This window comes from Schistocerca americana, chromosome 6 (assembly GCF_021461395.2).
Source record: "Schistocerca americana isolate TAMUIC-IGC-003095 chromosome 6, iqSchAmer2.1, whole genome shotgun sequence".
Classification (NCBI taxonomy): Eukaryota; Metazoa; Arthropoda; class Insecta; order Orthoptera; family Acrididae; genus Schistocerca; species Schistocerca americana.
The window spans coordinates 582,832,599-582,846,719 of NC_060124.1; the positions used below are offsets into that span (position 1 = coordinate 582,832,599).

Consider the following 14,121-nt stretch of genomic DNA (forward strand, 5'->3'; position numbering starts at 1 on the left):
GAGGTGAGGAATATAGACTATAGGGAGGGTGCCTGAGTGTCTCCCACTTCAGTCGGCGTAACGGATAAGCCTGGTCTATGAGATCGACTAGGGTGTTGTGTCGAATCACGACCAGCGTGGAACTTTGCGCAACATTCCACAGCTGTGATTTTCGTGGAAGTCTACCAGGGTTTGTCTTTCGGCCGCCATGAAAAGAATAACAGCACGTTGGTCCTGTTTGGGCGCATTTGGTAACATCGTCGCTGTTGTTCACGTTTCCATATGTACCGTACATACATTGTAAAGACACGAATATTGCCTACATGTCGGGGCTTATATACCGGCATCGGAGTTGCGCTACGTTTCATATTCGCTGCAGCAACACCCTCCAATGGAAATCTTATCATCGCCCCTTACACATATGTACAGAGTTATACATTGTATATTCACCAATCTGTCCTGTGTTGAACGCTAGTATTCTACAATCAGTACAAGATGTCACTTAATTTATGTGTAGCACTGTTGCCTAAAAAAATTAATAAATTATATGAATGCATGGTGTCTGTTGTTTTTCGGATATGTCTGAAAGAACAGAGAGCATGCAGAACCCGTAGCTGTGAAATGTACACTCCTGGAAATGGAAAAAAGAACACATTGACACCGGTGTGTCAGACCCACCATACTTGCTCCGGACACTGCGAGAGGGCTGTACAAGCAATGATCACACGCACGGCACAGCGGACACACCAGGAACCGCGGTGTTGGCCGTCGAATGGCGCTAGCTGCGCAGCATTTGTGCACCGCCGCCGTCAGTGTCAGCCAGTTTCCCGTGGCATACGGAGCTCCATCGCAGTCTTTAACACTGGTAGCATGCCGCGACAGCGTGGACGTGAACCGTATGTGCAGTTGACGGACTTTGAGCGAGGGCGTATAGTGGGCATGCGGGAGGCCGGGTGGACGTACCGCCGAATTGCTCAACACGTGGGGCGTGAGGTCTCCACAGTACATCGATGTTGTCGCCAGTGGTCGGCGGAAGGTGCACGTGCCCGTCGACCTGGGACCGGACCGCAGCGACACACGGATGCACGCCAAGACTGTAGGATCCTACGCAGTGCCGTAGGGGACCGCGCCGCCACTTCCCAGCAAATTAGGGACACTGTTGCTCCTGGGGTATCGGCGAGGACCATTCGCAACCGTCTCCATGAAACTGGGCTACGGTCCCGCACACCGTTAGGCCGTCTTCCGCTCACGCCCCAACATCGTGCAGCCCGCCTCCAGTGGTGTCGCGACAGGCGTGAATGGAGGGACGAATGGAGACGTGCCGTCTTCAGCGATGAGAGTCGCTTCTGCCTTGGTGCCAATGATGGTCGTATGCGTGTTTGGCGCCGTGCAGGTGAGCGCCACAATCAGGACTGCATACGACCGAGGCACACAGGGCCAACACCCGGCATCATGGTGTGGGGAGCGATCTCCTACACTGGCCGTACACCACTGGTGATCGTCGAGGGGACACTGAATAGTGCATGGTACATCCAAACCGTCATCGAACCCATCGTTCTACCATTCCTAGACCGGCAAGGGAACTTGCTGTTCCAACAGGACAATGCACGTCCGCATGTATCCCGTGCCACCCAACGTGCTCTAGAAGGTGTAAGTCAACTACCCTGGCCAGCAAGATCTCCGGATCTGTACCCCATTGAGCATGTTTGGGACTGGATGAAGCGTCGTCTCACGCGGTCTGCACGTCCAGCACGAACGCTGGTCCAACTGAGGCGCCAGGTGGAAATGGCATGGCAAGCCGTTCCACAGGACTACATCCAGCATCTCTACGATCGTCTCCATGGGAGAATAGCGGCCTGCATTGCTGCGAAAGGTGGATATACACTGTACTAGTGCCGACATTGTGCATGCTCTGTTGCCTGTGTGTATGTGCCTGTGGTTCTGTCAGTGTGATCATGTGATGTATCTGACCCCAGGAATGTGTCAATAAAGTTTCCCCTTCCTGGGACAATGAATTCACGGTGTTCTTATTTCAATTTCCAGGAGTGTATTATGTAAACTGAGGGTGGAGGCGGGAGAAAGGACAAGGAAGAGAAGGTATTGTTGATATTAGCAGCATCAGGACTTTGTATGGCGTCAGAGGCGACAAGCAAAAATGTGTACCAGACCAGGATTCGAACCTTTGGTTTCCTGCTTACTAGGTAATAAAGTTAACCATTGCACCACCTGGACACAGCGTATACGCCCATTGCTTGGTCTGTCCCAGCATGTCTCTCGAACGACCCACTTTCTTACCTAACGCCACCTATCTGCAGTCCCTGTCCGCTTCCCCATGCCCGCTGCTCAGAGATTCCGGTAGGAGGTCGGACATAACAGTGCATCCCCACTGAATGTTGTGGATCCGTTGTACATCGAAGTGAATCATACTCAGTGCGGTTACGTCTGACCTCCTGCCGGAATCTCTAGCAGCAGGCATCGAGGACATTGACAGGGTCTACTGACAGGTTTCGCTAGGTGGCAACAGGTGTCGGCCGAGAGACGTGTCGAGATAGTCCACGCAGCTGCCATAAACACTGTGTCCGGAGTGGCGCAGTGGTTACCGCAATTGCCTAGTAACCAGGGGATCCCGGGTTTCAGTACCAGTGCGGTACATATTTTCTGTCGTCACTACTGATGCCCCACAAAGCCCTGATGCAGCTGATGCCAATAACACCTTCCCTTTCATTAGCTCCCCCTCCTCCTTCAATTTAAACAACAAAAAACACACACAGTTTGTGTGTACGTACAACGGATGTAGTTAACCACCTGATAGAGGATGACAAAGGAGGTCCATTGTACACGCAGTGAAGTTGAACCGCATTTGTTTATCTGTTTATTTGTGCGGCTACTGACGTTCGTGTCCTCGCAATGGCTTGTCCCGCTGCGCGTCTCCTTACACATACGCACAGTACTCGTAACGCAGGTGGAATGACACAGTGTCCCTTTTGTCGGTGCCCAGAGCGCCTGCAGGCGTTCGACTTTGGCCAGGAGGAGAACCTCAGCAAGTACGGCAGCGAGCGGCCGCCGGCCTACCACGTCGTCAACTCGACGCTGCCTACCGCCTTCTTCCTTGGGACGCGCGACCGGCTGGTCTCCTTTGAGGTACGCAGTTCACTGTTGCCAGTAATACCACTTTCATTATTATGGTCAAGTGAGTTCTACTCACTGATAGCTACAACTAGTTATTTACTTCAGTTACTTGTCGTGGAGACCCTTCAGATACTTCGCCTTGTCAATAAAGACATACCACTGGACTTACTGGAACGAATCAAACTTGATGTAGCACTTGACTGTCTTCTCAATGATAAGACCAAACTGGCAGCCTTGACCTTCCCACAGCATTTCCAATATTTGCCAACTACGTAAGAGCAGTTAATGATCAGCCCCTTTCCCTCTGTCCTCTTACTACTTTATTGCACTTGTGACTGTGCCGAAACAAACTCTTATAGATAGAAGTATAACTAATTACGTGGTAATACTGAAAAGCAATGTCTCCGAATTGTTTATGTGAAAATTCTTGCTACTTTTTAAATCAAACAAACTGTATTGACATTCCACATCTTTATTCTTCATGTCTACATACTTATTTCCCGACATAGGCACCGTGGTGACCAATACATTTCTCCCGACGAGACCAGTTAGTTGGTAACGTCACTGTTGAACGTGTGCCTTTACTGATGGAGCTACAACGTCACCTTTGCTTTCACCGCTTCATCTCTATCAAAGTGAAGGCCTCGAAGCTATTTTTTCAGTTTTGAAAACAAACGAAAAACGGATGAGGTAAAGTCGGGACAGTATGAAATATTATTCATGGCATTGTAAGCTGAAGGAGAGAACCTTCTGTGTGTGGACCTTACGTGGTATCTAGTTCTTTGACCTAATATGCGCTGTGGGCGAATGAGAAAGGACACTTCCCGATTTTGTACTTCTACCCGTTACACTTTCAAAGAACACTATTCAAAGTTTATCAATGATGTTATCCGCATTTGGGAATCGAAATGACTCGATGGTAACAGCGGAAATTTGCGCCGAAACGTGACTCCAACCCGGATCTTTCGCTTGGCGCAAGTGGTTGCCTTAACCGCTTCGGCCACCCAAGCACGCTTCCCATCTGACCAGATTCACAGCCTGTTACACAACACTAGCGTAGCGTCACCTACGCATGAAACCCTCACTCACCATCCAGGATTCCCACAAGAGATAGCGTTTGGCGTGCAGCTTCACTGAGATAATGCCTTCAAATTCGTCTTGTAGTTATGCAGATTTGTATGTTCGGAAAGACAAAAGGACAGACATGATGGTTTCGGTTAAAACCTTAGATCACGATATCTTTTTTCTTTTCTCTTGCAACATCCGATATTGATGAAATAAGCCCATACGTTGCCACAAGGTAGACTTAAGTTACCTGGGAAAACACCATAAAATTCCGCCTCGTTGTTTTGGAGATTAGCGTGTTCGAATAGACAAATACACAGACACCACCGTTTTACAGTTTTGTTGTTAGTATAGTGATGTACGTAGGAAATTAAAAAAATATCGACAAAATTCAAGATGGCGCAATTCCTCCCATTTTGCTTTGTAACAATCGCCCATCCCCCTCCCTCTCCTCGCCTTTAAGCAGAGGGCACCATTTTATAGATCCAATCACAATGTAGCCACAGAGCAGCCATCTTGACCACGTTCAAATGTATCCGACAGGCTGAAATTTTTTGTGCCATTTTCAAAAGCATTTATCCGAAAAATTATGTACAGGATATAACTTGTAATATTACCACATCTAATAATACACTACTGGCCATTAAAATTGCTACACCATGAAGATGACGTGCTACAGACGCGAAATTTAACCGACGGGAAGAAGATGCTGTGATACGCAAATGATTAGCTTTTCAGACCATTCACACAAGGTTGGCGCCGGTGGCGACACCTACAACGTGCTGACATGTGGAAAGTTTCCAACCGACTTCTCATACACAAACAGCAGTTGACCGGCGTTGCCTGGTGAAACGTTGTTGTGATGCCTCGTGTAAGAAGGAGACATGCGTACCATCAAGCTTCCGACTTTGATAAAGGTCGGATTGTAGCCTATCGCCATTGCGGTTTATCGTATCGCGACATTCCTGCTCGCGTTGGTCGAGATCCAATGACTGTTAGCAGAATATGGAATCGGTGGGTTCAGGAGGGTAATACGGAACGCCGTGCTGGATCACAACGGCCTCGTATCACTAGCAGTCGAGATGACAGGCATCTTATCCGCGTGGCTGTAACGGATCGTGCAGCCACGTCTCGATCCCTGAGTCAACAGATGGGGACGTTTGCAAGACAACAACCATCTGCACGAACAGTTCGACGATGTTTGCAGCTGCATGGAATATCAGCTCGGAGACCATGGCTGCGATTACCCTTGACGCTGCATCACAGACAGGAGCGCCTGCGATGGTGTACTCAATGACGAACCTCGGTGCACGAATGGCAAAACGTCATTTTTTCGGATGAATCCAGGTTCTGTTTACAGCATCATGATGGTCGCATCCGTGTTTGGTGACATCGCAGTGAACGCACATTGGAAGCGTGTATTCGTCATCGCCATACTGGCGTATCACCCGGCGTGATGGTATGGGCTACCATTAGTTACACGTCTCCGTCACCGCTTGTTCGCATTGACGGCACTCTACACAGTGGACGTTACATTTCAGATGTGTTACGACCCGTGGCTCTATCCTTCATTCGATCCCTGCGAAACTCTACATTTCAGCAGGATAATGCACGACCGCATGTTGCATGTCCTGTACGGGCCTTTCTGGATATGCCCTGGCCAGCACATTCTCCAGATCTCTCACCAACTGAAAACGTCTGGTCAATGGTGGCCGAGCAACTGGCTCGTCACAATACGCCAGTTACTACTCTTGATGAACTGTGGTATCGTGTTGCAGCTGCATGGGCAGCTGTACCTGTACACGCCATCAAAGCTCTGTTTGACTCAATGCCCAGCCGTATCAAGGCCGCTATTACAGCCAGAGGCGGTTGTTCTTAATACTGATTTCTCAGGATCTATGCACCCAAATTTCCGTGAAAATGTAATCACATGTCAGTTCTAGTATAATATATTTGTCCAATGAATACCCATTGATCATCTGCATTTCTTCTTGGTGTAACAATTTTAATGACCAGTAGTGTATTTTACAGACAATTAAAATGAAACAATGTAGACTCGGAGCAGTTGTCTTGAACGTGCCCAATGTAGCCAATAGATCTGAATATTCTGGTATATGTTCTAAAGTGTTATCCAAAAATCACGTAAAACAGCACTTGCGTTCATGCATATGGCTATTTATACACAACAAATGGCGTAATGCTTAACGGTGCATCACATGAAGTATTTCCCACTTTTAAGGTACTCTATGACGCATGTCCAGTGTCGTAAAGCAGACAGGCAGGCGCCAGCAGAGTGAACTTGCTGAGCGAGCGTTTTGTTTGTCACAACGACTCTTGTCTTGCTGGCGTCCATTGCGTTCTCTGCTCACCCTGCAGCAAGACACAAATGGGCAAAACTGCTGGCCTAACTTACAGCTTGAAGTCCACTTGTCGACGAGAATCACCAAAGTGAATAACGCTATTATCACTTCAAAATTCGGCAATAATTCGTCTATAAAGCCGATATCAAAGTCAGCCAAATATTACGGTGTCTCTATGCTGGTGTTGCTATGCTTTGAAAATTATACTTAGTAAAATCTAAGACATTGGCTGCATTTGCTGTACATGATGTGTGTCATCTTCTGCTGATAATTCCAAACAGTACTAGTGCTTATTCGTAAATATAAGAAGGAAGGATTGCTATACTTTTAACTGCCCGCTTTCAAAATCGGTCAGAAATTATAATGCCCCTTGCTAGAATATTAACGGTTAACTGGAGTACAAAAAGTTTATCATATTCTGCTGATAATACTAAATCATGCTGAAACACAGTATAAAATATTGTACTGTAACCATCCAGGGTGAATTACCTAAAACGTACGCCGCAAACGTCGCGAAAATAAAAAGTACTATTGATGTGAGGTATTCACAGAATGGTTGGTAGTTAGGGGTTCGTATTGTTAGCCAATAAAGAGATTGTAATAATACTTAGAAACTAGAAACCAGTGCAGAAAATGCAGACAGGCTCTTGGTGTAAGGGGAGTGTAGGAAGAATGCAATTCGTTCTTGTACAGTCTATGTGGCAAGATATCCAATAGACATCAACCGTCTCAGCAAATATTTATCAACCTCTTCAAGCAGTTACGTGAATGTGATAGTGTAATACCTAGAAAACGTAACAGAAGGGAAGAAGCGACGACAGAAGAGGAGGAAATAAATGCTCTTGATGCTGTTGCAGTTGATCCGCACGTTACCTCCCGCGCAATCGCACGAGGAAGTGGCATTATCCATCGGCATAAGTTCCATCCCTGTCACATCTCCCTTCGTCAAGAGCTCCATGAAAACTATTATGAGAATCGTGTTAACTATTGTTCATGGGCATTAAGACAGGATACTCCCGATGTATCAGGAATCATTTTTAGTGATGAAGCACATGTACTAATCATTGCCAGGTAAGGCTCCAAAACATCCACCACTGATCTGTTGACAATCCCCGTTGGCTTCATCAGGCAGAACGTCAGCGTCCATGGAGCGTCAACATGTGGTGCGGGATACTGAATCAGCAGCTCATGTGCCCAACCTTCATAGATGGAACACTGAATGGGCACAAGTATCGTAGCCTCCTAATAGACCATCTTCGGCGGCTGCTAGATGTCGTTCCTCTGCAGACTAGGAGGCACCTGTGCTACCAACGTGATGGCTGTCCAGCCATACCCCACGAAGTACTACAGCAATTCTTCATGAATTGTTTCCAGATCGTTGGATTGGACACAGAAGACCTGTACTTTGGGTGGCCCGTTCCCCAGATTTGACGCCGGTACACTTTTTCCTGTTGGGGAAGGTGACAGACGCTGTCTATAAGGACATACCGACTACACCTGATGATATGCAACGATGTATTACTGCAGCCTCCGCTAAAATGCTAGCACGTGTACAGCAGTCGTTCCATACTCGACTGGAAGCATGTATTGCCACAGCCGGTGGTAATTTTGAGCACAACCTGTGATGGTCAATTGATTCGTTGCTAGTCAGAATCTACATGACTAGTGTTTACACTCACGTTACTCTTTAATGTATGGTACCACAGGTGTTGTACAAGTGTCATTGTGGGTACTTTTCAAAATGTGATATCTTCTAAGACTCGCACTAGAATCCAGCAGAGAACACCACTGGCATTCTAATTTACCCTACCTTTAGTATATTAATGTCAATAGGCATGGTTCATTTACAGAAGTGTATGTTTGCACAAAAATACACTTTCTGGGTATTATTAGAATCTGTTTATTGGATAACAACACGAGCCCCTGACTACAGATCCATTCTGTGAAAGCTGCACATCAGTATCATTTTTTATTTCCGCAATACTTACAGTCCAACCTGTAGGTGATTCGCCCTATACATCTTGCCAGAATTTTTATAAATTACAGTTGATCTGCAAACTTTTTGCTCTTACAACTGATCACCGTTTGCTGTGGGGTGTCAGCCATTTGAGAACCTGGACCTACTGGATAGGGTGGTAGTGGGGGGGGGGGGGGGAGGGGGAGGGAGCAGTGTCAAAGTACTGGTGTGTCAGTTAATAGTGGCCTGTTTTCCAGTGTAAACATATAACAGCTGGTAACAGGTAATGGTAAATGATATAGGACAAATGATAAGTGGTACAAGGGTAATGGGTAATAACTAAACAGGTAGCAGATAATGGATAATGGGTAATGGGGAAATCTAACCAGATAATGTGTATTAATTGTTTACCATTTACAGTTTTCCATTTACCATTTACCATTTACATTTGCAACTTACCTGTAATTGATTACCTATTTTTTTGCTACCCATTACCTGTTACCCATTTACTTTTTACCATCCACCATTTACCATTCACTGTTAACCATTACACAATGCCCATTACCCATTACCGACTTGTGATTTACTGTGTACTGTTTACTATTATCTGTTACTTGTTAGCTGTTCACCGATTACTCTTTACCATTTACCGTTGCCTGTTTTCAATGGAAAATGACCGCCAGTCGCTGACATCCCCCAGCAGCTGACAAGCATCCCACACCTTATCCAGTAGCTCACAGTCACCCCATAGCAAGAGCTAGTAAATCAGAGTTCCCAGGATAACTCTGATTCATAAAAATATCTGGATGGATGATGGTAGTTTCCACTGTATGAGGACATGATTTAGCATTATCAGCAGGGTATGAGAAACGTTTTGGAATGAAAGACAAAGTCAATACCTTACCATCAGTATAACGCTTGGCTGACTTTGAGAGCATAAGAAACTTGCTTTCATACCTATTCAGATATACTATTGTTCAGTGCGGTATAACATTACGATGTCAAGTTGTTTCCACTGTTAAGGCGACATACGCTTTGAACTGAAAGGTGAAGTTAGCATCTTTGCATGAGGTCACTATAATACTTGAACGCCTCTGATATCACTTTTTAGAGACGATTTTTTATCGAATTAAGATATTGAATAACATTGTTTTTTTTCGCAATTCTCGTTGACAAGTGCACTTTAAGCTTAACTTACATCACCATTAGTGCCCATGTGTGTTTTGCAGTGCAGCTTTCATGTCGTACTACACGAAGCCGAGAATCAGATGCCCTGGACTTCAGCAAGACAAGTTAGTTGGAATAAGTAAAACGTTCAGTCAGTGAGTGTTTTCTCAGTGACTCTTGATGAGCATTGTAGAACAGTCCAGAGGCGTAGAATAAACGATTCGAGGCCCTATTGTGGCTTACAACTATGGTACAGAAATCGAACTTTGCATGTACACAAGTAGAGTATTACAAATTTTTCCATAAATACTTTTGAAAACCACACAGAACGGTTCAGATTGATTACATTTAAGCAGTTCCATTTGAATGGTCTACTCGAACGTTTCACATATGGAAGAGCCACTTTACTGTCTTTTCTGGATAAATACCTTTGAACATAGTACAAAAATTCAGATCGTTCGAATACATCTGAGCACGACGAAAAAGGCTGCTCTGAGGCTACATTGTGCTAGTTCTTTAGTTTTAATGTTTCATTTTAATATCCGTAAAAGTACTTTAATGTTCAGATATTGCAAGTTACACTGAATACGTAATGTATTTGGTAAATCCATTTGAACAAGATGGGAAAAAAATCAGGACATTTGACTACTTCCGAGAAATGTCAAGATTGCTACATTGTGATTGGGTGTTTCGTTGTACGGGTCTATAAAGTACTTTTAATGTGCAAATATAGAATGTTACACCCTTTAAGCCGGCCGCGGTGGTCTAGCGGTTCTAGGCGCTCAGTCCGGAACCGCGCGACTGCTACGGTCGCAGGTTCGAATCCTGCCTCGGGCATGGATGTGTGTGATGTCCTTAGGTTAGTTAGGTTTAAGTAGTTCTAAGTTGTAGGGGACTGATGACCACAGATGTTAAGTCCCATAGTGCTCAGAGCCATTTGAACCATTTTTTACACCCTTTAAATAATTTTCAGGAAATATGCTTTTGAACACGGTGCAAGAAATTTAGAGCATTCAGATACTTTCGAGCCCAGTCAAGATGGCTTTAGTGAGATTGGCTCTCTCATCCCTGATGATCTGTGGATTACTATGCTCTGACCAGTAGGGGAAGGGGAGGGGGTGGGTAGGTGTTGCAAAGCACAAACGGCCTAGTTCCGTCATCTTGGATCTTTTTAATTTCTCACAATCTTGCATTTTTAAATTTCCTGCCAACGATATATTGAATTTTTAAATTTCCTGCCATCCACCATCCTCATGGACTTAATGCGTACAAAGGCACTGATGATGTCATTGCCCTTGGCATGTAGGTGCAGGCAACCTAATGGACAAAGGCCATAATGACTTAGAGTCAGCGTTGATGCACCGCTAACAGTTTCATTGGAATTCCTCTTAGGGTGATTTACAGCACTTCATGAACAATACCGACAACTGACGAAAAGTTTCCAGTGACATGCCATTTCACAAAAAATAAAGTTTTGCCATTTTCAGACGTGTCGTTGTATATCCAAGAAATGTTTCCAGGTTTTGAAATCAGCATGAGAGATTGATTTATAATGAGTTAAAATTATGTCAGAAAGCTACATCTGGGTTTATCAATGGAATTGTCAGGTGCACTACATCGAAGATATCAGCATTAGTTTTATTAGAAATTGGAACTTTGTACTACAATCCTTTACTGATGATAGATGATTGTCTTGTCTAGAATGTACTACTGCCCTACATTTCAAATTTTCTCTGTTGCTAGACGATCCATATTGTCGCTGTTGTGTACCAAATTCCCTGTGGTACTGACGGGTCTGTAACTCAGTTGCTGGGTGCGTGCCCCCACTGGGGTGGCGCCACCGCTGCGCTGCACTGTTTGCAGTCAGCAGCTTGTCCAGGCAACGCAGCTGACTGGTGCTGGAGTGACTCTACGTGAACCTCCCTTTTCGTTAACACTACTGCGACGCTATAAGGCCAGCATTTCTTACCAAGACGTCCAAGTAGCTGGTGCTCACAGTTAGCAATGTAGCGGTCTTCAAGCCAATTGTGTTGGTGTCATGAACCTCTTCACGCTAGTCTGTCCCATGTAACCCCTTTCATCTCTGAGTAACTACAGCAACCCCCACCTATCTCAAACTGCTTACATCAGTCAAGTCTTGGCCTTTCTGCACAGTTTTTACCCTCACCACATCTCTCCATCAGCAAACTTACATTTTCTTGATTTTTCTGGATACATCCTGTCAACAGATCCCTTCATTTAATCAAGTTGTACTGTAACTTCCTTCTCTTTACAAACTGATGTAATAGCATCTCATTAGTTACCTGATATACTCATCAAATCTTCGGCATTCTCCTGTAGCACCACATTTTAAAGCTTGAATTTTCTGAACTATTTATTGTTCTCACTTCACCTCCATAGAAGGCTACACTCTAGGCAGGGACCTTCAGTAGAGACATTCTAACATTTCAATTTAAATTCCACATTAACACATTTAATTTTTTATAAACTATTTTCTCTCTTGGGAATGTGCTGTCATTATTTTTCCGCTCAATTAACTTCACTTATCAGTAGTATATCTACCAGTATTCTGCTCCACTTTGCATTTTAATGACCTGTATAATTGCAGGTGAGCTAGATTCTCCATATATCTACTAGCCATGGCACCCCAAACCACGCCCTCCTTATCGAGGACATCATCATCATCATCATCATCATCATGATTACCTTCACATGAAATTAAAGTCTTCCTTCTCCATGGCATCATACATGTTCCAAGAAGCCAAACCTCATTTATTGGTATGGTGGCAGCCATTTGAACGAATTAGTGATCACAGCCCCTTATTTTAGAAACGATTATGGTGAAATAGCCAGTCACAAAGTAGGACCAGACTTGTGAGTGGCAAAAGCGCAATTATTGCACCATGCTTGCTCTAAGGCACAACGGATCCTCAAATTAAATATTCCCCAAATTCTACTATGATTCTTCTCAAGAGCCACAATTTTGTTTTCATGACTAGAATGTCTACAAAAATACATCACCAAAAATGAATTTTTTATATAAACTGAAACAGTATTATTTTCCACACACAATGACACACACACACATACACACACACAGCCAAATCATCAAAACATATTTTTGAACTCTTAAATGAAGTGCCCAAATGCTATTTGTATGCTTGAATAGCCACAAAACAACTATGACGTTAAAATAATATGCCTAACAGACCGTTGACACTTCACATTTATTCCTAAATGAGGTAATGCAGCAAATTTAACCAGACCAAGCCCATTTCTGCAGAAAAAACAGATGTTGCCTAGAATACTACGCTAAGCAGATAAGCACACAAACAAATAGGCAGTCTGAATCACAGCCGGGTGTGGGAAGAATGCAGCTAATTCAATTTTTAGGCCTACACTTGGAGTAAGGCACAATTGGATCATCAAATTAATTATGTCCACATCTAAATTATTCTATGATGTTTGTCAAGTGTCACAATGTTAATTGAAGAATTAAAATATCTTCAAAAATAAGTAAACAATGCAATATTTGTGACAAAGTTATTTCCCCCACAGTGCTTATATCATGTTTACAAAGTTATCTCAACAACTAAAATACGTAAAGCGAATTGGCTTTTTGGTACTGAGAATGTCTTATTAGTGGTTCACAGAGCGAAGTGGTGATATCACGTATCATTCTCACAAGTTTTCAGTAATGCTTCACCTTAACAAGAACAGCTTTGTTGTGGAAGAAGATAATCCACAACGTTCTAGAGCAGAAAAATATAATCGATGTTATTAACAGGCTAACACAGTTTTATATTTGCATTGGAATTAGAGTACTTGATATTATGTACGAAACGAACTTTCGACAAAGTTGGAACTGTAGTGCCAAGACTCTAAGGTACTCTGTTTCGACAATCAACTACTAACCAATACCAAAAATATTAGTGAAATATCTGATGTCAAAAAACATAAAATAACCAAAAGGTAAATGAATTGATCAACATCTAATCAATATTTCTGTTTTAACGCCCTCCGTAAATGTACTTAACGACTGACTATAGACGGTTCACAGTTAGAGACCAGAATTCCCACGTAAGGAAGAGGCAGTAGGCACAACTTATACCTGGTCGGACATTTACTGTACAGGTACAGTGGCCTTCAGAATATAAACCCTGCAACCAACCATAATACAAACGTGAACGTAAATATGCGTGGTCAGTTAGTACTTAAAACCAGTACATCTATACCAATGGCATACATCCACTGATTGTCGAAGACCGTTCACAGATGATGTGCTTATCAATAAGAAAGTAGCAACACCAGAAGACGATATCGATTTACACAATGGCCTGCAGAGGATTGGTGAATGGTGCCAGCCCTGGCAGCTGACCCTGAACACCCGTTGGAAAAGAAAGCCACAAGTTTACAATTATACTATTGGTAACAAATTGGTGGAAACAGTATCTACCATGAAAT

General features: G+C 43.9%; 1 protein-coding gene across 5 annotated transcripts in view; it reads left to right on the forward strand.

Moving 5' to 3' along the window:
• The window catches only part of LOC124619223 (lipase 3-like), a 225,450-nt gene that overhangs the window by 196,813 nt on the left and 14,516 nt on the right, over nt 1-14,121 (forward strand). For 4 of the 5 annotated variants that reach the window (XM_047145448.1, XM_047145452.1, XM_047145450.1 and 1 more), the window contains one exon: nt 2,978-3,120. In XM_047145448.1, coding sequence (XP_047001404.1) covers nt 2,978-3,120 — 143 coding nt within the window. Of the gene's footprint in view, nt 1-2,955; nt 3,121-14,121 lie in introns of all 5 variants that reach the window. The other variant, XM_047145451.1, reaches the window with a different exon arrangement.